The 27723-nt window shown below is 38.0% G+C and overlaps 1 protein-coding gene across 4 annotated transcripts in view; it reads left to right on the plus strand.

Moving 5' to 3' along the window:
• The first annotated feature begins 1147 nt into the window (after positions 1-1147).
• Pla2g4a (phospholipase A2 group IVA) overlaps positions 1148-27723 on the plus strand; it is a 131958-nt gene continuing 105382 nt past the window's right edge. Inside the window, exons 1-2 of one of the 4 annotated variants that reach the window (XM_010635421.2) lie at positions 1148-1240; positions 25796-25895. In XM_010635421.2, the coding sequence (XP_010633723.1) occupies positions 25863-25895 (33 nt within the window). In that variant the 5' untranslated portion in view covers positions 1148-1240; positions 25796-25862. Of the gene's footprint in view, positions 1241-11487; positions 11612-25795; positions 25896-27723 lie in introns of those variants that run through there. The other 3 variants (XM_010635422.2, XM_010635423.2, XM_010635424.2) reach the window with 3 other exon arrangements.

The following is a 27723-nucleotide window of genomic DNA, read 5'->3' on the forward strand; positions in this document are numbered from 1 at the left end:
TTAGGTCAAAAGATTGATGCAGATGTGCAAGAAACTACTGATCGATTTTAGCTCTTAAAATACAGTTTTATTGCTCATATTCACTCTCTCTAAAGAGTTATGCTTTCAATGTGATGACTAAGTTTTAGCTTCATGACCCTTGTATTTTAATTAGAGTCCACATCTCCCTTACCTCTGGTCCATTTCATATTTCATTTACTAGTATAGGGAGGGGGTATAAAAAAACATTTTTTTCTTTAAAGAAATGACGGAGATAGTAGTGGTAAATTGAATATTATTTGGGAGTGGTTTTAAGATTTCTTTGACTCAATATCACGGACAACAAATTCAACAACTATCCACTAAGCTCCTAACGTGTTAGGGATTTCAGATGGAAAGTGTGTTTTCTAACATTAAAAAACATTTGCCTTCCCATCTCATGGAACAAAACCTATTTTTTTTCTCGTATAGTTAAGTACAACATATAACCATGCAATGAGTGTGCTTATTCAGTTGGAATAATGAATTCTGCTAGGTTCTAATGGAATTTTTGCCAAGCACTTTCTCTATGTCAAGTTTATCAGGCATCTCACTTTATTCTGAAAATTTGCAATTCAACCCGATGTGATTTCTTGGACTCTAAATCTGAACATATGTAACACAGTCTTCTGATGCCTATAATCCCAAATTTACAAACAAATGATTATCAACTCAAGTGTTTTGAGAATGGGGAGAAAATGAACACATTCGATTTTTAAAGTAGCCCTACATTGTTCATCTCATATATATTTGCATTTGTTATAAACTTTGCTTTTTTTTTCTTTAAAAGAAAGCAACAATGCTCAAGCTCATCCACTATCTTGTCAATTTTGCTCTTGTTTGGAAAAAGGAGGAAGCGCTGACTGTTTAAAGGCAAGACCTAGCTGTAGACACACGCATGCACGCACGCACGCACGCAGGTTCGTACAATTTAGAGCCAGCTAATTTACCTATCATTTAAGCATGTTTTCTGATTCAATCGCCTGGTTCTGAGAACTAAACTGTGCATTTAAAATATCAGCTCCTACCAGAAGAGTGCTCTCCCTCTTCCTCTTTTTAATTCCACCTTAAAACTAATTCTCAAAAGCTCGAGGAGACCGGCCCCTACGTTAGCCCCTCCCACCAGGGATAAGACTTCGCCGAAGTCTGGGCTCAACTTGGCTCCTGACAGAAAGCTAGAGACACACAGAAGCCTGAGGATTCTCATGTGACTCTGGGAACTGTAAGCGATGTATTTACTCTCCCCCTGCTCCGCTGCTTTCTCCCACTCCCCTAAGCTCTTACGTTGTAGCTCACTTGGAAGAAAGGAGCCGCGCAGGGAAAACCCGCTCTGCTTTCCGTCTGCTTGTCCTGGGATAGCTGAAATGATGCACAGATCAGGGAATCCAGAGTCTTTCTAAGGGATGCAAGTTTGCTTGCCTTGGTCTCAGTGCATTGTGGAGTCAAGGATAAATTGTTTCCTTCAGTTGATGACTGGAAATTTAGCATTTAAAAGGAGCGGTGCGGTGGCCCCTTTTTTGTGTTCCACGTGGTACCACCCACTGTTAAAGATCCCCAGACTTGAAGAGCTGCCCTTGTACAGCCCTAAGAATCTTTAGTAACAGACCGTTGAGTCATTTTGGTTACTTATGCACAGCACCCTGGGTATTTACTCTGTTGCACTATATAAAAGACAGTATTGAAATATTAAATGCCATCGTCTGGTTTTCTGATTCAACTTTCTTTGGGTTACTTGGCAAGTTGGGAGAACAGCTCAAAGTTAGACTCGAAAAGATTTGATCAAGTTACACAGATACATTCTGTGTATGAGTACTATCTTAGTAATTTTATTTCAGAAGAAACAAGGGAAAAGGCATTTGGTTTTGAAATAACTGGCTTAACCTATTTTAGTTTCCTACAACTTATCATGATGTTAGTTTTAAAAATAGTTACTCTTTTGCCTCAAAAACTAGAACAAGAAGTGTTCCTCATGTGGGTGATTTAAGCACTTGTTAAACTAAGGCAGGTGGAGACTATGAGTCGTATCATTTGAATAAGTGTTAATTTTAAAGTTGTATTTACAACATAATTTACGTACGAGGAAGATTTGTATTCTGTTTTTGTTCGTTGCATAAATTTCAAATATTGGCTCAAGAATATTTGCAGAAAATGTAGGGAAACAAACCTAGCAAGAGTACATCCCAAATGGCTATAGACCTTCCTAATCAAGTCAGATGTTGGGACAAGAAAGAAGTATTTATTTTCAATGAGCTCAGAAAGAGTTAAATTTTAAATTAAGCAATAATTGTGCAATGCATAGAGAAGTGTTTGATATGCATTGGCTCAGAGGAGTTTTACAAACTTCCTGTAGGGTAAGCATATTTTATGGGACAAAAAACTACTTCTTTTTATCCTTGTAAGTGACTTTTGAAGTATTTTACATTGTGTTACATTAAGAAAAAGAAAATTAGTAAATAGATCTCTTAAAACCTGATAAAGCTGACTGCATAGAATTATTTGACCTGTGTTTCTAACACATTATTATCTCTTCTAGAGCTGCTGCTTAGAAAGCAAAGTCATAAAACACATTTACATATTAAAACTATTCCAGGAATAAAAAACAGGAAGACAATTCCTTGTGGTTCCTTTTCCCCTTGTATGCCTTTTATTTACCATAACTTTCCTCTTCTGTTTGCATGCTGATTTTATATTTTTTGTTATTCTCAATCTTTCATATTTTTCTTGTATTTTTTCTTTTTGATCATTGATCCTCTTGCAAATCTTATAACAACTGGGACCCCTCTCTTGAATAATGCACACATGGATTTTTCAACACACACACACACACACACACACACACACACACACACACACATTTAAGCATCTTATACAACTGGGACCCCTCTCTTGAATAATGCACACATGGATTTTTCAACACACACACACACACACACACACACACACACACACACACATTTAGAAGCATCTTACAGAAGTTCTCAAATCCCCAAAGGCAATTTATGTTACATAAAAATGGAATCTGTTAAAACATTGGCAATTCTTACAATATGAGATAATTAGCAAACCACTGAACTTAGCTGTAAGGAAGTATCTGATGGTGGGTGTTGCAATGCCTGTTGTCACTTCTCCAGTATTTTGGAACTCCAGGCAATTTGGTACATTGGAAACCAACTTGCCTAGAAACTAACTGTCCTAGATTCTGCTCTCAGTCCTCATAACAACTAGCCATTTAATACTGCATTTACTTTTTTCTGTAACATCTGATTTTTCAAAATTGCTGGAATGTAGTAAGTGAAATTGATGCAGGGTATTAAGTTTTAAGTCTTTCACTGGATTGTGGGTTATTTTTATTTTGTACTTTTATTCCAAAATGTCTAATGAAATTTCCCATAATGATTGTTTCCTTATATCATTGTTTGTTATAATAATAAATCATGCTTATTGCTTAAATTTTGTTAAATACAAAAAAAATGCAAGAGAGAGAGAGAAGAATTACCTATAGTCTTACGAGGCAACTATTTTTGAAATGTCATTCATCCACAAATGATTTAAAACAAATGATTTGTTTTAAAATGGCACTAGGGGTTAAACCCAGGGCCTTTGCATTGAGCTACATCCCGTGGCCCAGCTTTTATATTTTTATTTTGTAACAGGATCTTGCTCAGTCACTAAGTTGCCCTGGGTGGGTACCAATTTGCTATCTTTCTGCCCTGGCCTGCCAGACTGCTGGGGTGACAGACATATGCCAGGCCCATCTTCAACCAATGAATATTTAGTGAATAGCAGGTGTCCATCAGGACAGAGACAGGATTCATGTATTCGCCTGTGTTCTGGCCAACTCTTCTTCATCTTCATCTTCTCCTGAACTGTTACGACAGTTAACAGCTGAAGGAACCAGGGCTGGTTCTCCAGTTCTTTCCAGAAAAGATAAGAAACACAGAAGACATTGTTCTGATCTTTTTAATACTATCACCTGCCTAAGGGGGGGAAAAAAAAGGATGTGCTGTCTTTTTCCTGCTCCTGTTATGTAGGTTTGTTTGTTAATTCTTAATATAACCATATACTCATCTTTAAAAGACAGTTAACTCTCCCTTTACACAATACAAAATAATATAAATATACAATATAAGTAATTCATTTCTTCCCATAAGCAGTTTTGCAAAGATGCACTGCCCGTTTTATTATTTGTTTAATGGAGTCATATGATGTCAGAGAAACTCAGCAAACACCCAGAGCCATCCACATCTGGGTTTGGCCATCACTGGGTCGGAGATGACAGACCAGGGTGCACAGCAGTTTTCTTCCCACTCCACGGCACGTGTGGCTGTCAGACAGCTTTTCCATTCTCCCTAGTCTTCCTCTTAATTTTCTTAACTTCTGGAATATGCAGGGAAATTTAGGTGTTGAGCTAGAAAATAAATGTCAAGAATATATGTGATTTCAGGGTTCTTCTCTGGTGTAGAAAGTTTGCAAGACTCAACTTATACTTGCTCTCTTTTTCATTTTGTTATTATTTAATGCAGGAGCTATTTTCAGATTATCTAGTTAGAAAAACTATTAGAAAGCTGATAACATCTTCCATTTATGTATGCTTTGTGGTTTATAGAAAGACAGTGTCAGAACTTCATTAATTCTCCCAACTATACACGTTAGCAGAATAGGTATTACTACTCACATTTTACAGATGTAAAAAGAAAGGGTTAAAAAAATATCATATGGCTTTTTTTGGTTCAGGTCTTATGATTTCCATTTTGACTAATTTAATATTTTGATTCACTTATTGCTTTTTATTTTGCATGTTGATGAGTATCATTTAAATTGTGAGCCTCTTCCTATGCAGGTGAACAAAAAAATTATAAAGGAAGGTCTAGAAAGTACAATGTCCCAGTGCATATTTCCATAATAACCCAATTGTTTTACCTTTATAACTTGGTTACTGATTGACACAATAGAGGAAGTTGCACAGACACTTGAGAATGATTGAGAATGTAGTTCATGATTTGGAATTGTTTTCTGGAACTACATAGTATTTTAGATAGGTATATGCTGTCTATAGCAAATAAAAGATAATGACACATGAAGGACTGATTTTATGTCATGTGAGAAGTATTGATTTTACCAAAGGTTTTGCTTCCAACTTGATACTAAAGAATTTTCTTAGAGTACTTTTAAGTAGAACCTACAAAATCCATAGCACTTCCCGGCTGTTACTATTCCTGTCAGTTGGCATTTTGCATCGAAATAGTTACTCTGATCTAGATTCATCATTTGTCAAAAAAAAAGTTACTGTTTATTTTTCTAAACAGATAAGTAGCTTTTGGTAAAGCAGTTGTTCCTTCTCAGGGGTAGAAAGCAACTTTATAAACTTGGCTTAGTACACATGTGTATGATTTTGTAACAAATGCTACCCAATCACTCAGGTTTGACTGGGTGTAACTTTGCCACCGGAAACATTAGATCAGCAAAACGTTTCTGAATTTCAGTCAGTAAACTGACACACTTCCTACTGACCCCAAATATTTATGGCCACAGCTTTGAAAAACAAGCAAGTGAAGCACTGTACATAGGTGGCAAACTGAGATGTATCTGACATTATCTTTTTAATGCTCAGAAAGAGAAAAGATATTGTATGAAGCAATTTAGTCTGTACTCTTTCTTTGTATAAGAATTTTCTCTCCTCTTCAAAAATTATTGATCAATGGGCTGTGTTCATCTATTCTTTCTTTAATTCAGCAAGTTTTAAGTAATGCTGACAATGTGATGGGAACTATGTTGCATTTCAGACCTACTTGAATGAATAAAGCACATATGTGCCATCCCCGGTTGGAGGAGACCAAAAAGTAAAAGAACACGTAATAGGCAGATGGGCTTCCACAACAGAGAACAACGCGGGGCTTCGCGGTAAAATTTCAGCATCAGTTGGGGTTGAGAGGTGAAAGAAGTGAGGATGGCAGGGCTCAGGAGGGGCTCCTGGAGGGGCACAGCTTGTGTAAAGGAGTCCACAAAGAAGCATCGGAGAAATGAGACGGGAAAGTGCGGATTTAGGGTGGTCTCATGAGAACACAGGGAGAGCAGGTCCAGAAGAAACACGGAGGTTAAAATGTAGTTAGGAAAGTGAGCGCTAAGTTTGAAAAGCACTGCGGTGATTCAGGAAAGAAAGCCAGGGGCGGGGGGAGGGGGTTCCACCCAGAATGCCCTTCGTGGGGCCAGCTGTGTCGCAGGAGAGCCACCTCTTTGTGACAGGGGGAAGGAGCGCCCAAGTCCACATGTACAGTAGTTTGAAGATTTGCTGATGTAGGGAGCCGAGAGGCTTCCCTCTGGTACTTTCTATTTTCTCTCAGTAGAGAAAGATGAGGTCACAAGCTAAGGAGTAGGTGTCGGGTGGGGAGACAGCCTGGAGCGAGAGAAGGGAACAGAGTCATTTTCTGGACTGGGAACCAAGCTCACTAGAGAAACTTGGAGATGGCATCTAGTGTGGACAGCCTGGTTCGGCTTTGAGAATGTGAACCTAAAATAAAACCAGTCCACCAGGTTCCACGGCTCCTTTCCCTATGTTTAAACTCTAGGTGCAAAAAAGCTGGAAGGTTAAGTTCTTTTGAGTAAGACTTTTTTTTTCCTTTTTAGAAAAAATGCTGGAAACCCTTAAAATGTACCAGTGCGCTAAGCAAAGCCGAAACCAAAACCAAATGAATAAACAAAAGAGCACCTCAAATCCAAATGGTAGAAGTCCATATGCTTGTGGAATACAGCTCTCTTTAAGGTAGTTGGTGACCTGCAGGGAGTAGTCACAGCTTTGCTTGATTTGCAGCTCCAGTGGGCAGGAATTCAGCATTTGTTCTTTTTCACACTTGTTGGATTCTCTACCTTGCCATTTGCTAGGCTTGTTCTACACATCAGCGAATCTAGATGGCTTTACTCAGTCCATGAGAAGCTATCATTTTGGAATCTGTGTTCATAAAGTCCTCATTGGTAGAATTGTTGTTATTGTCCTTTGGAGTTTTGCATACTTAATAGTTTGCCTCCCCTGTCTTTACTGAATGCCTAGCTAAGTTCTTGGGTCTGGCCTGTAGGCCTTCTGTGAAACTTTTGTCTCCTTCCCCACATTCCTGAGGGCATATTAGTATTCCCTCAAGATAAAGCTTGCTCATTTTATTTATTTATTATTTATCTATGGTCAGGGTCTTACCATGTAGTCCTGGCTGCCCTTGAACTTGGAATTCTCCTGCCTCAGCCTCCTGAATGCTAGGAGCATGCTACCATGCCCACTAAGATAAAGTTTTAGAGAATTTGAACCATCACGACTCTACGATATAGAGGTGAGACTGTATCTCAGGGGCAGAGGCCTTGCCGGGCACACACAGGTCCAGGTTCCCTGGCATATATAGAGGTGAGACTGTATCTCAGGGGCAGAGGCCTTGCCGGGCACACACAGGTCCAGGTTCCATCTCTGGCGTGGCAAACAAGATAAAACAAATATATGAAAAACCCTATAAAGTCGAGATTTCTAAAACTAGTAGTATGCTAGTAGTATGTCGTCAAAGTGAGGCTCTTCGTACAAGCCTGCTGCCAGGGCGTGCTTTCTTCAGCCTGACAGAAACCCTTCGGTTGCTTCCTTTTTCAGTCATTAAAGTTTTACGGAGCAGCTGGTTATCATAACCATTGTAGCACCTTCCCAAGGACTAAAATAATATTACTGAAATATTGGCTTTTGTGTTTTTAAAAAAAGCTAAAAATTCCTTTTCTTTTTCCTCTTGAGTCCATTATCATTTCTCATAAATTCTTTTAGGATGAAAGTGCTTTCATTTTGCACTAGCTGGCGAAGGCCAGGCTCTTCCCCCACAGGGGTCACCTGGCCAGTGAGGTGAAGGTAACAGCGATCCCTTGATGTCAGGGGCATCAAGGTTTGGCTTCTGGCTTTGCCCTTTGCAGCCACTGCTGAGGGCTCGTGAGCTGCTGTTTTCTTAGTTTGTCCCCCTACCTCCGTGAGCCATATCATGAAATGAAAAGTTATTGTGTGCTTTATTCCTGGTTTTGACCGTATTTGTTAGGCAGTGGTTTAGCTACAAAATTATCTCACTTCCTTCTGTCTAATTCCCCATCTGTAAGAAGGTAGAGTAAAACATTTTTGCTAATTTTTTTTATTTTTGCAAAATTCATTGTAACTCATCAGTAGAAGTTTCAACTGAAACCTTCTTATAGATTTTACTAATGTCCCTGAGGCAATTTTTTAACTCATTGACCAAGATTGAGGAAATATTAATTTTGTATTTTGGAGCAAATGACAATAATCCTAGTTTATTTCGATTTGTTTTCACTGCACATACTATCTAGGTTTACTGTGGTGTTGTCAGAGGCAGGTAACACAGAAAGAGCTTCTTTGTAATCATCTTATCCCTTAGGGTATTATAAGTTACTCTGTCCTCATTTTATATCAGATTTAGGGCGGTGGAGGTAGTGGCAGGGAAGGGGAATAAAAGAATTAAGATGCATTGTGTACGCCTACTCCCCACTATGAATACCATCATTATGTACTGCACACATGTACTAATAAAAATAAATATTTAAATTTTAAAAAGACTATAGCTGCTCTAGTGTTGATCATTGCAGCCTTCCAAAGGAGCCAGAGATGGTGCTATGGTACAGTTAAATCTATGTACATAGAATTTGTATGCTGGAAATTAGCCCAAGATGATAGTACTATATTTAGAGTTGAGACGTTGGAGAAATTATTAAGCCCTGAGGGCTCCACTCTTGTGAATGAGATCAGTGCCCTTGTAAAGAGAATTCAGAGAGCTTCCTGTTGCTCTGTGCTTTCTACAGTGGGAGCATACAGCAATAAGGCACCATCTTGGAAGGAGAGCCAGCTTCTCTGGCCTTGACTTCCCAACCTCAATGGCTAGGAGAAGTCGATTTCTATTTTTTATAAATTAAAAAATTCTCATATCAAAATTTCAAGCTATGTAGGTCTACTGCACAGTAGGAGAAGTGGAAAGTGTGCTTCAAGGCTCCCAAACATACATAAATACCTTTAATATCTACTGACTGCTACAAGTCACATATTTTGTAAGAATCGGTTTTCTTTATAATCTGGTGCTTTTATTTCATGAGTTTAAAATATCAAGCTATATCATGGTGATATAGGGCCTCCAAATAATATAGGGGGAATAAAATAACTCCAACCTGCTAGATGTCAAATACTCTGAATTTGTATTTCCCAAAATTGGAGAATGAATTTTTAGGAACAATGGAGGTTAAGAGTAGGAAATATTTATTGAGGGAGAGAGACTCTGAGAGGCAGGAGGGGACCCAAGTGGGTTGCCACAGAGCCCACTTTACAGAGGAAGTTTTATACAGCAAAATCATGAGGTGTATAAAATCGCAAGGTGGATACAATGTGGGCCGAAACTATGGACAACCAATAAGATTACAAGTGTAGCGGCTTGGGTAATATTGACTCAGTGGGGAAGCAGGTCACGTAGCAAACACACATGTAAATAACAAAGACCTTTTTTGGAAGAAAGAATCAAGAAGTCCTGGTCACCCACCTGGGTGACTGATGTCTATCTAGACTCTATCGGATGAAGTGATCCGATTATAACATATTGCTTACCCTTTGGGAGGCATGTAGGTCTGCTCATTCTGTCTTTAGAAAGCTGGCCTTCCACAGATGTGCCTTCAGCCACAGTTGTACTGTATTCTCACCTTCTGCATGACTCCCTGGAGGGTCTAGCCTTGTCCAACTGCCTTAACATTTCTATCTAACTTAGATGTCTATAATAACAGGATCCCTACACTTCTCTAGACTGGGGAAATACATGGAACCAAAGAAGATTCAGAAGCCCCAGGATACTCCTCTCAAATGCACACTTTTATATACAGACTTCTCAATCCTGTGAAAGATTGGGTTTCTTATTCATTTAAAAGTGAATTACCAAGGGCTGGGCATTTAGCTCAGTGGTTTGGTGGCCTTCCTTGCAAGCGCAAGGACCGGAGTTCAATCCCCAGTACCCCCCCCAAAGTAAACTACCATTCACAGTATCTAGAAGTGCATTTCTAAAATTTAGAAAAGAATGATGAACCTGTATTTCTCCTTCATGGACCTGTAGGATGCTGGCACGGTGGTGCCTGGTAACAGCAGCTCTACAGCTCCTCGGATCTTCCACAGCTCCTGTTGTATCCTTGTGTCAGTTCATCCCTTTCCAAGGTCATAGTGAACACCCATATTTTTAACCGATGAGAAAGCTCACCAACTGTCTGCACTAATCAGTGTGCCGGTGGAGGAGCAAAGGAAATCCAGAAGGCTGATCACTATATCCAGAAATAAAGCACGGCTCCTAGAAAACGTTTAAGCCAGTAGGGTGACTCTGCTGGAGGTTTTCCCTGCATTGTTTTCCCTAGAAAAAGGATAGGGCTTTCCCTGCTGTGGCAATCTTGAGTCAGTTGCAAAAAGCCAGCAATTAAAAAGGGAGTGAAATCCTTAACAAAACACAAATACTCCCTAGGGGAGCTTTTTTGCAAAACTTTCAGTCTGGAGAAAGTTGTAGAATTTGAAGCAGTTTTTAAAACACATTTTATTTTTTAGCATTTTTGCTGCATTGTTTGAAAAAAATGTTCTTTTTCTAACTAACATTGTTAGTTTCTTTGAAGTAGAATGAAGAACATTATTCTACATTTCCTGAAAATGAACTTAACACCAGTAAATATGATGTTATTCCATATAGTCTGTGTGGGAAAAGGAATTTTTTTTATAACTAAAAAACTTGTCGCTATGGTTCAAACCTAGAAAAATATAAAAGATGAAGGTAACTCTTCTTAAGCTATCTTTGACCAATAATACAGAGAAATTCAGTTTTTCCTTTCTTTCAAATTCATGTATTGAGCCTTTTCCATACTATCAAACAATAACTTGGTAACATAAAGTTATGGTTGAGCTAAAATGTATATGTGTCCTAATTTATTTTGACTATTCCCTTTCTATCTTTTGTACGTGTGTGCGTGTGTGCGTGTGTGTGTTCAAGGTGTAAGGAAAAGGGCATGCTTAGAAGTAAGAGGTATGTTCAGTTTCCTTAATTGAGTAAACTTGGCTTAGTTATTTTTTAGGCCTACGCTTACACCTTTGCACCGTGACTACTTTCTAGGTGCTGATAATGAATATTTCCTCCAATTTCAAAATTTCATAACCTTAAAATATAGCCAGGATGGTCACTTTCTTTTTTGGCCACCATGAGATGAAACAGTGGAAAATAACAGCAAACTGCAACGATCAGGGAAAGAAACCTAGCAAAGTGGCCTGAGAATGAGGAGGTTTGTTTGTAAAGCAGTGTGTAGAACTGGGCTGGCAAGAAATCTGACTCTTAAAATGGACGGGTTCCCCTGGATTAGAATCTCTCAATTGTGAGGTAGTGCAAGAAACTTGCATTCTGTACCGTGTTTCATCGATATGGAATGTTTGGGTGTATGAGCCTTTAAAATAATCAGATGAGGAAGGCTGCCTCTCTACAAGGCGCTGTGCTGTCTCCTTTAGCACATCCGCAGTCCCGGTTTAGATGTAGATCATATCACATCTCTGGATGGTTTGGACTTCCCTGGATGAGTATGTTCTTCCCTCCTGAGCAACATCTCTTTCCATTAACGATTGTGTGCTTCTTTGTTTAACTGCCGTGTTTACATTACTGACAAGTATAATGAATAGAATGATGCCCTTCCCAAGTTCATACTTGAAAGATCTAATCCCCAGAATATGACTGTTTGCAGATAAGGCCTTTAAAGAGGTGATTAATTTAAATCAAGGGCAGCAGGGTGAGTCTTAATCTAATTAAACTGGTTCCTTACAAGAAAAGGAAATCTGAGTGGACAGAGACGCTAGGGGCCACTGCATGGGGGAATTGCTGAGCACACAGTGAGAAGGCTGCCATCCTCAAGACTCCGAAGAGTCTCGACCTGTCACTGTTTACATCTAATCTCCAGGACTGTGGCCAAATGAATTTAGGTTGTTTAAGCATTCAGTCTGTGGTGTATTCTCCCTCTCTCTCTCTCTCTCTCTCTCTCTCTCTCTCTCTGTCCCTTTCTCTCTGTCTCTCTCTGTCTCTGTCTCTCTCTCTCTCATACCTGGGATCGAACTCAGGATTTTGCACGTCCAAGGCAGGTGGCAAACCCCTGAGTTAAATCCCCAGCCCCAGTCTGTGGCATTTTCTTACCGTACAGAATGGCACTTCTGTCCACTTCCTCTTGCCGCCTCCCTGCTAAGGTTTTCTGATAACACTAATGCTTATTTTATAATTTCTCTGCTCTCTCCCTGTCCTTCAGGGTCGTTTGTGGAGTGGCAGAATGCTGTAGAAAGAGAGAATTGGTATGAGGCAGAGAGGGTCAAGATTCACAGGGTAGGGGCTTGAAGGTCTGCTTTAGTTTGAGCTGTCAATTATACCATTCACTTAGCCTTTGTGAACTCCACCTTAAAAAAAATTTTATTGGTACATTTTAGGTATAAAACACAGTTGCACTCATCTTTGGTTTCTTGTACCTTTACATGACGTATCTTAGTCATTTTTTCCCCATTCCCTTGGCCTCCCTTCATCCCCTCCTCCCTTCCCTATTTACAAAGACTGCATTTTTTTCCTTTTCTCTTATTTTTCTCTTCCCTTCTTACCTTTCCCTTACCTTCCCCACTTCTCCTACACCTTTACATCTTTTTTCCTATTACACAATATCAATTATACATGTTGATCCTTATTTACACTTCTAGTTTTTCACACCAGAGAAACTATACGGTATTTACACATGTGTATTCTATTAATTTCACTTTCTATGCTCACCCATGTTTATAGCAGCACAGTTTGTAATAGCTAAAACTTGGAAGCAGCCAAATTGTCAGTCAACTGGAGACTGGATAAAGAAGATGGGATTTAATGAAATGGAGTAGTACACAGCCATAAAGAATGAGAAACCAGAGACATTTATTGCTAAGTGGCTGCATGTTGAGGACATACTCTTAAGTGAAATTAATAGGATTCCACTTGTTTTAATCTCAAACATGGCAATTGTCATTATCATTTTGTTATAAATATAGATGAGGTGGTGTATATAAGCAACTTAAAGTATATGATATATGGGAAATGTTTAATAAGTCACATTTAAAAAGTATTAAAATTAGCAGTTACTAAGATACTTTGCAGCTTATGAATGGGCTCTACGTCCCTTTGATTGCTTCTGAACACTTGATTTCATCTATCATCTGGCTAGTTTTGCCCAGTGCACCATGCAACTTTCCAAGTTTCTTTATTCATCCTTCTGTCAGAAGTAATTGAGCAATCCCTCAGGGTCCAAGAGGAGTACAGGGAGGAGAAGGCAGAAGCTCCCTCATATTGCTCATAGTTAGGGGAGAATCACACGATAGGGCAGTATAGGCAGGTAGGGTGGTATAGGACATAACGTTGTGCCGGGACGTATCAAGGCAGACGTTCTCTAGTAGGGCTACAGAGAGGTGGGCAGCACCAGTGAAAGCCTGAGGAGAAAGGGCGCTTGTCCAGCATGGTGACCTCTCTTGCAGGAAGCGCTTCACTTCCCTTTCCTGTACACCCGTACCTTTCCAGCTGTTATTCACCACTTCTGTAAAGCCTTTTCTGTTTTAAACTAATAGAATCTGTGCCTTCTCTAGTAGGTATTTCGTATATACCTTTCCATTTAAATAATGAGCTTTCAATAATAATGAATTTGAGAGATGAAGAAGTAGTATCAGCGACCTAAAAATACGCCTGGAAAAAAAAAAATCAGTTCAGGAGAAATCACGTGGGTGGCTGCCCTAGAGCGCCGGGCACCTCGCTGAGGATGGGGTGTGAGGTTGTGTTCATTTTGGTTACCGGCTTGAGAAGCAGACCCATTATTTAACCTGGGACTTTGCCTCTGGGAACAAGCTTACACATTTTCTTGGAAGCAAGGAAGTTCTCCCAGGTTTTCCATACTAAACTGCGCTATGGCTTGAGAGGTGTTCCTAATACAAAGCAGCCCATGTAAAATCTCCGTTCCTACTTGTCCTCTTCATTTCTCCGTGCCTGTTGGTGCTATCAAACTCTTTGCTTCGCGGAGGTTTTTAACGCATCAGCAAAGCCATCCATTCCTCTTAGAACATCTTTCTGTGCTATGCATAATGGAGAAAGCTTTGAATTTGGCAGCAGAGGTATCAGCGGCCCAATGTTTTTAATTTTTAAATTTTTAGGGGCTAGAAAGAGCAATATTTTAAAGTTTTCATTAAAAACTCAAAAAGTTCATGGTCTTTATAAAAAGTGGTGAGCAAAATTTTCTACTGGAAACTTTTTAGAAATCTCCATGTAACAAAACAAGTGTCACAAAGTTGAGGCAGTTTTGGGAAAAGCATCCATTTCATAAACAGCAGCGACAATAATAAATGAGAATTTTATTTATTTATGATCTCCTGCATACTGTGGTTGGATTTTACACACTTCTCCTCATTTCAGCCTTCCGATGCCTCTGTGAGGTGGAGGGGCAGTTTTTCCATTTTACAGATGGGGAAACTGAGTCTCAGTTTCCCCCAGAGCGAGAACGGAGGCAAGCTGAGCCTCCGCTGGGCTCCAGTTGAGAATGTGTCACTATTTCTGTGTAGAGCCTCTCATCAACAACTTTGCTCTACACATGGGATGGGGGAAGAGAAGAGGGTCTTTTATATTCCTGTTTTTCTTCCCTCCAGATGCTCTAAGATGAGTAAAGTCCCTTCTTGTGCACTTGCCATGCACCCTTAGGAGGAGAGAGGTGAAAAAACACTCAGGTCTGCGTTTCAGGCTATTATTCACTTTTTCTGAGAAGTTCTTCTTGCTCTCACAGCGTGACTAAAAGGGTAGTGGTCAGACCGCGGTGCTGAGGAATCACTGAAAGCCAGCAATTGCACTGCATGGGCAAGTTTGTGCTGGAAAGTGTATGCAAATTCTCCTTTCATTTGTGGTCAGGAAGTTTCTAATTATGGAACACACACACACACACACACACACACACACACAGAAACACAAAATACACACGAGCTTCACATCTCTCACCTCAGACTTGAAAGACTCTGTACACTCACTAAGACTGATTATTTAGCTTAGACATAAGAAACAGGCAAACAAACAAACAGAAAATCCCATTGTTTCACCACTATTCATTATAATAGTTACTAAGTCTAGTTGCAGTAAAGTTTCTAGGACTGAACTAATTCTGGGGGATAAAAACCGTTTCCTAGGTTTTCCTAGGGTTTAATGTGAATTGTTGGATAGAAATGATTTAATTCCACAGAAACCTAAAATATTGGCTCCTGCTGTTAAGTTATAGGAAGGAGAAAAACCAGTGAGAGAAAGTCTGTCCTAACTGGATTGGAAATGTCGTCACTGTCTGGCAATCATAACCAATAATTTTGTCCTGAAAAAAGTGACCATATAGCAATAATTTTCCCATAGGACTGCTTTGTTATTTCCTTTGAACATAACATTGGGAAGAAAAGTATACATAAAATAAGATTTATCCACCTGTATTGGATTTTTAAAAATAAAATTAAAAAATTTGAAATAATTTAAGAATTGCAAAAATATTGTAGAATTTCCATATAACCTTTACTTAGTTTTCTCTGATATAATAGGTAACATAACCATAATATATTAAAACCAGGAAACTGACACTGGTACAGTATTTGTAACTAGACAATAGACCATTTATGGAGTTTTTCAGTCCTTTGTATATACGTATTAGATTTTACTCAATCTGCCAACTATTCATTTTTGATTGGTACTTTATGTCAACTCTCCATTTAATACTGTTAGAGATATGATTGAATTCCATTATTCCACTGTGCTTTCTGTTTTCTATAGATCCCATTTCGTTTTTATATTTGTTTATTTTTATTCTTCTGCTCCTTGTACGAAGTAGGTAATTTCTGATGGTCCATTTTCATTCCTTTGTTGATATTTTAATTGTGCATTTTGTGAGATTTTTAGTAGTTGCTTTAGAAACTATGTACCTGACTGTATTACAATCTGCTTCATATAAACAGTAGCTTAGAAGCTGTAAAATGTAGAAACTTTGCATGCAGTTACAATCCTTTCCCAGTCCTTTGTGTTATTGTTGTCTTATGCATTATGCCCATTAGTTTATAAATCCAATAATGTAGCATTGGAATCAATTGCTTTTCACATTCTATGTCTTTTAAAGAAATTTAGAGATGAAAAGAGAAAATTACATTTATAGAATATTTTATATTAACATTTATTCCTCATATTTATGCTTCTGGCACTTTTTATTTCTTCCTATGGATTCAGGCACCCCGTGGGTATTCGTTCCTCCGCCGTAACTTCACTCTCTCCCTCCTCTTTGTGCTGTAATTTTCATATATACGTGTGTGACCATTAAATATATCCATACATGCATATCTACATATTTATTAAAACATGTGCACATGCACATATAAATACACACCTGCAGATCCCCACACACACTTTACATAGAACATGCACCCATCACACAGGGATATACACATACCTAAGCACAACAGCACAATCTGTCTGTTATTATTTTATGATTTTCACTTATTCATCAGCTAAGAAAAGAAAACAGAAAAGATTTCTAATCTTTTAAAATTATCTGTATTTTTGACTTCATTGATGATCTCTTTCTTTTTGTGGATTTTATTTACTGTCTGCTGTCTTTACTTTTTCTTTCTCCTGATGCTGGGGCTCAAACCCTTGCCTCGTGCGTGCTGAGCAAGTGCTTTGTCCCTGAGATCCGGTCCTTGCCCTTTGCTGTTTTCAGTGCTGCTCGTGTTCCAGCAGGGGATTCACTCAGTCTCTATTTTTTCCTCTAGTTCTTTGTTTTTTGGTATCAGTGATTGAACTCGGGTCCTTGCGCTGGCGAGGCAGGAAGCGGAACCACTGAGCCAAATCCCTGGCCTGATTCTCTGTTCTATGGATGTGGCGATGAGGCTTCGGACCTCCGCTGGCTCTGATGAGAGATCATTTGTTAATCTGATTTTGGCTGTCTTGTGTGTGAGGAGCCATTTTCTTCTCCTTTTTGACACCAGTTGTCTTTTTCACTCTATAAACAGATGGGCTATGATATGTGTAGGTGTAGGTTTTTTTATTTTTAAAATCAAATTTGCAAAATTTTCAGTTTGCTTCAGCCTGTATGGACTAGGATACATAAGCTTATAGCAGTAAGCTTCCCTGATTAGTTTGCTACTATGATCTCTTTTGCCTTTGGGCATGGAACTTTTCACCTTGTGCTCCAGATACACTTAATCTAATCCTAACCAGTAAGGCAGCAGACTGACATTCTCGTTGCCCTCCTACTTTCCCACTTAGAACTTAATGCAGCGGAACTTGAGGAGGGTAGGAGCAACACCTTTATAAAATGTTGTAGACTTCCATTGTTCTTGAGATTTAGTATATGAATAAATGGTTTTCATTTGTTGTATGTCCTTTGTTCGGCTTCCGGAGATGTTAGATGGTTTTTTTTAAATAACACTATGCAGTTCTGTCAGTGCTTTTTGGGGAGGCTTCCATAGTTGTTACTCTGCCATTTGGTAGTTGGTCCATCTATGCATTCAACTTCAAAACAAAAGCTTTGACAAAGACTTTATGACATAAGACTTAAGATACATAATACTAAATGCATTGGGAAATTGCACATTCATTGCATTTTGAAAAGAATAGACAAACCTATGTAAATCTAAAACTTCCCTACATTACAAATACAAGAGCTCTCAAACAGGAAAGTTGTTTAATTGTTTGCATGTGTTGGAGAGCAGTCCTTTGAGAGCATTTATTCTTCCTTGGGAAGATAAATGGGGAGGAATAAATTTCCTAGCCTTCAATCAAGAGTGTGGCCTTTCAGAAAATCATTCAGAGAGACTCTGAAAGGCTTTCTATGTATCTCCTGTAGTGGGCCTATATCTAACTTTGTTAGCTAGCTTTTTGTTGCTGTGACGTATACCAGAGAAAAACAATTTAAAGGAGGAAAGATTTATTTTGGTTTATAGCTTCAGAAGATGTCAGTCCAGGACCCGCTGGCTCCATTGCTCTTAGTGCTGCAGTGAGGCAGAAACATCAGGGGGGAGAGTGGGACAGAGGAAAGCTGATCACCTCATGACAGCCAGGAAGCAGAAAGTTGAGAGGTTTAGAGAAGGAGCTGGGGACAAAATATGCCCTTCAAAACTACTCTCATGGACGTGCTTCATCCAGTACATCCTGTCTCTGCGTAAGTAAGTACCTTGGGCTGTGAACTCATCCAAGGATTAATCCATTGTGGAGGGCAAAGCTATCATGACCCAATCACTTCCCCAAAGCCCATTAGCTGGCAACCAAGCCTTCAACACAACGAGCCTTTTGGGGGACTTTTTAGATTCCAGCAATAACACAAGTCAAGCTCAAGAAATATAAGAGAGCAGAGGTAACACACTAAAGAGATCCATTTTGGAAGTAATTGCATTCTCAGAGTGTTCTATTGAAAGAAGGGCAACACCTATGAGTGTTCTCCATGGACTAAAAAGGACCCCAACAAAAGATCTTACAAGACAGTGATTTACCTACTGGAGTGAACGAACCTCAGAAAAATAAATTTGGTTGTAGACTATAGGCTGCACTGAAGGAAACACAAGCTCCCAACTAGAACAGAGGTGCATTTGCACAATTCTAAAGACACAGAAATATTTTTCATTGCTAGAGTTTTCAGAAGAATCCATAAAAAAGCATCTATGAGAAAATGAAATTGTTTTAACCCATATCGAAGATATTTTACAGAAAAACTAGTGAAGTAATTACTTTCTGGTTATCTCCCCTTCTTTATCCTTCTCTAACCACGAAGGGCTAAAAGCCAGCATTTTTGAGTTTGAAAGTTAGGCCTGAAGCAGGGGAGAAGTCAGCAACCTCATCTTCCCTTTTCTTCACACCTCTGGCTTCTGCTCGAAATGGGCTTGGCTCTTCAGTTTATGAGCTCAGTTTGGTTTATATCCTGAAGTTAATAGAAACATTCTAGGGCTCACCAAGGTTCCATTAAAGCAGGAGCAGGTTTAACGCTGGATAGAATTAAAGAACAAAAGAGAGTAACTGTAAGACTAAAAAATTAAATTCCACGAGTCATGCTTGTTTAATATCTCATTTTTTAATAGTTCCTAATCTGGTAGTTTTGAGGAGAGAGAAAGAGAACATTAAATATTACACCTAGACAGTGACCTCAAGTGTATTTCTTGCTTTTGGCTTTAGTGTCAAGGGATTCTCTATCCAGGTCTGGCTGCAGGATACAGTTGTGGTCGATAGGTGCTAAACAGAGTGGCTATGAATTAACGTTACTGGAAATAAAAAGAGGAAATAAAGTTGCTGATACGGACTTTGTGCCCCAGCAACAGATTTCCCTTAAATATTTTGAGCACTACCTCACCCCTTTTGGAATTTTACTTGGTCTGCTTTTTATTTTATGAGTAGAGATTGATATTTTTTAGCTTTGGGTGTTAATATTTCAGAGTAAACAAGAGGAACACCAAAGGAGAATGTCAAAACTAGTCTGAATTTCCCTCATGCATAAGCCCAGGATAATTTTGAGTAATATCATGCGTGGTGTACTTGTCCATCTAATAAATCTGTACTTTGAACCTACTGTATTTGAAGCACTGTGCAACCCCGAGGGAAATCTGTAAACAAGATGAATATAGTCACTGACTTTATGCATCTTCAGTTCTCTCAGGAAAGGCAGAAAATTATGTAAGTGAAACAAAAGTGTTGAAGTCCCAAATACAAGTGACCCCCATACTGTAGAGACCAAACATACTCCAAGGTCACAGAAAGGTCCTCTGTGAGAGTGACATTGAAGCAAAATCAAGCTGTGTCAGATTTAGCAAGGTTCCCAGAGGTTGAGGTTGGCTACAGGGTCTTACATGATTGCCTCTCCCTATATTTCTAACCTCATCAAAAGCCAGTTTGTTTTTGGTCACCAACTCATCAGCCACTTCCTCCAACTGCGTGGCTGGAGCATGATACTCTAAATTTATTCCTCTTTTGCTGTCGATGGCCCACTCCTTTCTAGAGCCTAGCCTCAGGATAGTCTTTGTTTCTGCTTCCTGCTTGTTCCTATCATTTTATAAATATCTATTCCAATTGTTTCATTTACTTGTTAGATTTCTTGTTTTCTGCCCAAGAGGAAAAGGACTAGATCTAATATCACTTTTGCCTCTGTAGCTCTTAGGACGATGCTTAATATATATTAGTTATGTCTTAAATAAGTAGGTGGATAGGAGAGGTAGGCTCCAAGCCTGGATGAGAGATAACATGACACACTGGGGGAAAGGAAAGAAATCCATTCTGGCTGTAACCATAGAAAGAAAGACTGGCAGGGTGAGGATGAGGAAGTAGAACTTCATTGTTGGTCTTTTAGAGCACTTTTTAAAACGTGTTTATAGTGAATCTTGAAATCAATTTAGTGGATTGCTACCAGGATTTAGACAAATGAACTAGAATAAAAATCAGGGGACATTTTTTTTAGTAAGAACTTGCTTCCATATTTAATTCATGCATATATGTATGTTAGTATATCGAGAAGTTGCTAAGTTAGAACTCGCAGTTAACCTGCCTTAGCTGGAGTGCTGGGATTATAGACATGCGCCGCTGTCCCTAGAAACTCATTAAGTTTCTGGAAGGCAGGGACTCTTCACTACTCACCCCTGCATTCCCAGTGCCTAGCGTAGAATAGGTAGCTAGCAAAGATACATTTGTTGAATGAATGAAAAATCAGTTATATAAAGCCATTTTTGTTGTTGTTGTTTGTTTGTTTTGAGTCAGGGTCTCACTATGTAGTTGAGACTGACCTGGAACTCACTATGTAGTCCAGGCTGGTCTCGAACTCACAGTGATCCTCCTGTCTCAGACCCCTGAGTGCTGGGATTACAGGCGTGAGCCACCACGCCTGGTTTAAAGCTCTTGTTTGTTAAAATGAAGGTTGAACCCAGCAATACTGTTCTGCTATGCCACTATTATTTTATGTATTTGCAAATATGTAATGTTAGTATTGATCAGTCTTTGTCATCTTTATCTGAAAATAAAGCATAAATACTTTGAGTACCTGCTAGGTGTTGGATAGCTTCACTGTAATTAACCCACTGGATCCTTACTATAATATTGAAGGTATGGTGCTATTCATATTTATGAGAGAGTCATCTGATTCTTAGATGTGAAACTACAGGTTGATTCAAGGCCTTTCTGATCCCATAGTCACTGGTGTTTCAACAAACTGTGCTGCTTCAGTAAATGAAGTAATGTGATTTTCCCTGAGACATTGAACCCTCGATAGCATTGCCCTATAACTACATGGATGTTTCGGCTCTGGTAAGGAAGGACATATCTTTTCAGAATTACTACTCCAGCAATTTCAAGGCTCATGTGCTTGGGGTCAGGAGTTTCTTGTGGCCTAACATATGTGGAAGAAGGATCATATCTTTTCAGAATTACTACTCCAGCAATTTCAAGGCTCATGTGCTTGGGGTCAGGAGTTTCTTGTGGCCTAACATATGTCTGGAAGAAGGATTCATATTTTAAAAAATTACTTCACATCTGAAGGGAAATAATATAAAGGACATATGAGTGGTCAGGATGAGAATGAGGCAGGTGATTTTCCTACTGTGTCACACATAAGACTATTCCTGTGGCTACTCTAGAGTACTGTGTTTTGATTTGGGAACTTGGGTAGGCATAGCTTGAATTAATCAGCATAGAAGCATCAGCTATTAGGAAAAGTCAGGTCTTCACTGACCATTATAAATAAGATAGAATAAAAGTTTTGATAATGGGAAGTGCTAAACAGGATTATTTCTTACTTTAAAAAATTTTTGCTAGTACATGTTTGTAGTACCTGATGATTAAATTCTTTGTGGTTGGTTCGTGTACATAACACAGCTCACTTCTTTATTCATCACCTTCCCCTTTCTCCCCCGCACCTTGGTCCCTTTCCCTTTTGCAGAAGACCTATCATCTCCCCATTTCCTGTTGTTCATTTTTTATTTTGCTCTTTATTTACATTTTGAGTTTCTCGAATAAGAGAAACCATGTGATATCCAAACTTATGTGTCTGATCTATATTTCTCATGTTACAAAGTCAAGTACAAAGACTAGAGTTACAGATTACTCTGCTGTAGCTTTGCCTGTATCTTTCTATGCTTCCATTTCTCTAGCATAAAAAGTAGCTTCAAGAATGCTTAGAGCTTAGTCAAAGACACAATATAATATAGTTGCAAATGAAGAATCATATTTGTATGTTTGTGATATGTTCATACTTAGGGAAGAAACAGTCAGTAGAAAAATAACTTTCCACAGGTATTAATGAACTGCATGAGATGGTACGATGGTTTGAATATGATTTGTTCCCTCTGAAACTCATGTTAGAATTTAATCCCCACTGTGGGTATTAAGAGAATGGAAACTTAATCTGGCTGTAGTGTTCAGAGTGGGACCTTTGGAGGTGATTAAGATTAGATAAGGTCATTAGACTGGAGCCCTCATTATTGAATCCTCTGCCTGCCCCTCTCTCGCAGACCTCTTTCTTTCTGTTTTTTCGGTACTGGGGACTAAACCCACAATCTTTGCACAAGCTACCTCGTAAGCCCTTTTTAATTTTGAGACAAGGTCTCGCTAAGTACTAAATTGTCCAACCTGGGCTCAAACTTTCTATCCTCTTTCCTAGGCCTCCCAGCATGCTGGGATTACAGGCCTGTACCCGAACCCCTGGCTGAATCCTGTTGGTTTTGGATAAAGAGATAGAGAGACCTGAGGATGCGCACACACACACACATACACTCCCTGGCTCATGTAATGGAATGGCCTGTACTGCCTCAGGACTCTGACAGGAGGGAGGACATCAATAGTTTTGGGTCTTGGACGTAGGACCAGTCATGAGCTAAAATAAATCTCTTTTCTTTATGTTACCTAGACTCAAGTGGTTCATTACAGTGATGAAATGGACTGACATCTCTGGAGATGAGGATGGTACAATTTATTTATTTATCTTGGTACTTGGAATTGAACTCAGGACCTCGCACTTGCCTGGCAGGTGCAGTGCCAGTGAGCTACATCCTGGCCCCATTTTCCCCCCATTTTAAACTTTTTAAAAATATTTTATTTGTAAAATTTATGATTGAACAGAAAATTAACTTCCCTTAGCTTGATTGAAATGTTTTAGTGAGGGAGAGAAAGGATAGCAAGAGAAGGTAGTGGAGAGGATGGATATGACCAAGGCAGAATTTATACATATAAGAAAATGGTACAGAAAAGTCCATTAATTTGTATGAGTAACAATGGTTAATAATTATAATTAAAAATAAAATATAAAAAGTGATTTTAGTGTAACTGGGCTTAAAAATTGTTCCTTTAATGTAAATATATTCCCCTATTCGCTCATTCATCCTTTCATTAATGTAACAAATGTGTACGTATTAAGGACCCATTTGTGCCTGCACAGAAGTTGGGAATTTCATAATGAATAACGCAAAAAGGAAACGTCTTGGGGGAGCTTATATTCTAGTGAAGTTGACAGGAAAGCAGATAAAAAAAATGCCACAAAAGTACGTAGCAGATAGTAGATGGTGATAAAGCAAGAAAGCAAAGTTCTTACCACATGAAAGCACAAGCTGATTTAAGTCCTTTCCAGTCCCATATTTACCAGTGTTTTCAACAAATTATGTGGCTTCCATAAGCATTGGAAAGAAAACTCAGGGTTAATGACATTCACACCCACATAGTACAGAAGAATAGAAATCTGATGACAGAGTATCTTAGTCAGAGTATCACAGGTTGGTAATTAGAGCAGAAATGTATTGCTCAGAGTTCTGGAGGCTGGGAAGTCAAAGGGCAGGGCGCCAGTAGGCTTGGGGTTGGAGATGCATTCTTCTCTTCCAAGATGGCACCTTGAATGTGGTATCCTCCGGGTGGGGGGATGAAGGCCGGAGCCTCACATAGCAGAAAATGCAAAGGCCAAGAAAGAGCCTCCTTCCGTAAGGCCTTGTGGAAAGACATTGACACCCATAGCCTAGTCACCTCTTAAAGATGTTAGCTCCCAAAACTAGTACATTGGCATTTAAATGTTAGCATGGGTTTTGGAGGGGCCAAGCATTCAAACTTAGCATAGTAACTGCTGACTGGCTAATATTATGAAAATTTCTATTAGGTTTAAAATGAACAGATACAAAACAAAAATTATAGTGACTTATTAAGATAGAATTATGGTTTGGCCTCATTTTGATTTTAAAATATTAGCCTAAAATGCTGTATATGATGAAAATGCATGATGAAAAGATTTTTAAAAAGTCATGGTTTGGGAGCTTAAGAAGAGATTGATGCAAATAAATGTTTTACTAATAAATGGATTTTTTTTCTGATAAAAATAATGATGAGAGGTAAGTCATAATATTAGCCTAAAATGCTGTATATGATGAAAATGCATGATGAAAAGATTTTTAAAAAGTCATGTTTTGGGAGCTTAAGAAGAGATTGATGCAAATAAATGTTTTACTAATAAATGGATTTTTTTTTCTGATAAAAATAATGATGAGAGGTAAGTCAGAATAAGGCAGGGAATTGTCATTTCTTTTTTTTTTTTTTTTTTTTTTTTTCTTTGTGATACCAGGGATCGAACTCAGGTCCTTGCATTTGCCAGGAAGGTGCAGTGCCACTGAGCTATATTCCCAGACCTCTGATCAATTAAATAGGAATCTGTAGGTGATTTTCACCTTTCTTATTTCTTCATGGTTTTTTGTGTTAAAGTAATGAAGGGAATTAGTTTAAAGCAATAAGGGCATAAGAGGAGATCCTATGTTTTCAAAATGTCTCAAACATTCTCTTTTTCTTAATACACACACACACACACACATGTATTTAATAACTTGGAAAGATGTATGCAAAATAAAAATAATGACTACACTTCATTCTCCCTTTATGTCAGCAGCATTTGTGATCATACACTTGAATCATTTTAATAACTTTAAAAAGTAACTTTTTTATAACCTTGAAAAGATAGTCAAAATTTTATACAAATTTGATTTATTTTGAAATACATTTTAAAATTTATGCACTAAACATAAATAATGAAGATATTTGAAAAGATGTGACTTGTAGAGTGCTGAAATATACATGTATTTTATAAAATTTTACAGAAAAATTTATGATGGCATATCAAAGATACTCGTTGAATCATTTTTATTTTAATATACATAATATGGAGTAATTATGGGAAAAAGAGTATAGACAGCATATTTTCATTAAGATATTTTCACCTAACTACTTTCAATGAAAATATTTCTTTTTAAATTATACTACTAAAATTCAGATTGAACATGAATGTATTTTTAAAATTTCTAACAAATAGCTAAGGTGAAAAAAAACCTTTTTTATTGTGAATTTGTGTAAAGCTGAACAGCTGAGAAAATAATATGTGGCTATTTAATCATGAACTGTACAAAAATAATTTTAACTTTTTGTAATTTCAGTGCATTTCTCATAAAATACTTGGCAAATGAAAGTAAAAATCCCTGTGATTTCCTAATAATTACAGGGTGACTTTGAATAAATAAATATAGAAAGTAAACAGTACTGTTAAAATGTGCTTCCCCTTACCCTAAATCATGTGCGTGTAATTGCTCAGTTTGAGAACTGGATCCAGCTGAACCCCTGGGGTTCACTTTGACTTCCTAAGGTGAACACTCGTCATCATTCTCACCTGGAACTTCATCCAAGAGAAAGCTTAACACTGGTGATTGTTTATTTTGTAGGCTTCAAAGAAGCTAGAGTGCCAGAGAAGACCTTTGAAGTGTGAAAATTCCTGTAGTTGAAACAAAAATGTCATTTATAGATCCTTATCAGCACATTATAGTAAGTCATTTACTGTTTATGTATTCTTTCGGCGGGGGGCTGATATGTTTCTGGTTATGTGTATTGCTGGTGTTGCTAGTAAAGCAAAACTCTATGACAACTCCTTGGATTTGTTGTTAAACTCGTGAATTAAATGTGGTATAAAATAGGCAATGGTACATAATAAAACTAACTCCTAATCTTTTTATCACTGGAGTTTCCAGAACAGAAGGACTTGGGAAAAATTACCAAAACATCTGTAACAATACTGAACTTCCAGAAACAAGATAAAATGTGGTTAGTACTTAGCAACTATCACACTATAATTACACCCTTCATATAACTTAGTGGAGAAGAGATAAATGAATTTCTGAGTTCAGGGTATACTTTGGTATGTATTTCCAGAATAACTAAATCTGTAAACTTTCCCTTAGAAATGTTTAAACAAACTCTTCTGTGGTTGGCTAGGTTTTAGTGAAGCGTTAAGTAATACAAACTTTACTAATTGAATGTAATTTTCCCAGCTACATAGGAAATATACATTCTTCTGATTAAAAAAAAAGGAGAGGCTTTCTTGTTGAATTAAACACAAGAGACTCAAGTTTATATGAACTTGAAATGGGATTTATGGATATTAAAGGATAATCAATCCATTGCCCCATTTTTACATAAATTGAAATGCTTGCTTTTCCTTAAATCCTTTTCTAACTACCATCCTCTTTCTTGCACTGGATGGATGGTAAGATTAATATGTTACAATTTTTAACTTGAATTCTTGAAAATTACACTCTGCACCTTTTCCATGACAGTCTCCAGGAATGTTTTCTTCAATGCTAAATCTTCAGTGTTCTCTGCCCTTCCCTGCTGGTTATTTCCCCTCTTCCTGAAACTCCCCTCTTCTGAATTCTTTGGTTCTTTCTTTTCTGTTTTCTTGTTATTGGATATGTCTCAGCTTTATTTTAAAAGTTTATTTTTGAAAAAATGGAGTGTAACAAGTATAAATCTTAATTATTAGTACTGATTGATTTGTACATATATGTGCCAACCATTAAACCAGCAACCAGTTAAAAATGTACATTATAAGCCCTCCAGAACACTGGCCTATGTCTCTTCTAGTCAACAAAAGTTCGAGAAAAACAGTATTTCAAATTTATTATCACAGGTTAATGTTCCTTGCTTTTGACCTTCTTATAGACATTTGTATTCGACACTGTAATTCACTAGCTAATTTACTAATTCATATTCTCACTGAGTGGCAACAGGGATCTGCTGTAAATAAGGCAAACATATATCTTTTCTTTTTGGTTGGTCTTTTGGTCTGTATTTGCAGTGATACCAAGTTATCCTGATTTCTGTGGCTATAAAATGTGTCTATATAAGATGCACCAATGGCTACTTTTGTGTTTGTGTATGGAACATGGCTTTCATAACATTATCTTGGTTACTTTTACTCCTTTGCATCCCCCCCCCACTTTCTTTTTCTTGCCTTGAACTCAGTATATAGTCCAGGCTGGCCTCAGGCTCTTGGCAAACCTCCTGCCTCAGCCTCTTACATGTTGAAATTACTAGCATGTGCCATTATATCCAGTTCCTTTGCATTTTCATATAAGCAGTTTGTCCATTTATACATATACACTCCTCTAGAACACCCTGCCTCACACATAAAATTGCCTGGATTTTGATAGAGACTATAATGATTTTATAGATCAGTTAAGGGAGATATGATACAATGATATTAAGTTTTTCAATCCATTAACAACCTATTTCAAAGCAAAATGTTACTTAAATCTTTTATCTTTTGTTCAGTTGGCAATATATTGTAATTTTCAGGAAGAAATTATATATATAT

This window comes from Fukomys damarensis, unplaced genomic scaffold (genome assembly GCF_012274545.1).
Source record: "Fukomys damarensis isolate Sample0158 unplaced genomic scaffold, DMR_v1.0_HiC HiC_scaffold_11, whole genome shotgun sequence".
Classification (NCBI taxonomy): domain Eukaryota; kingdom Metazoa; phylum Chordata; class Mammalia; order Rodentia; family Bathyergidae; genus Fukomys; species Fukomys damarensis.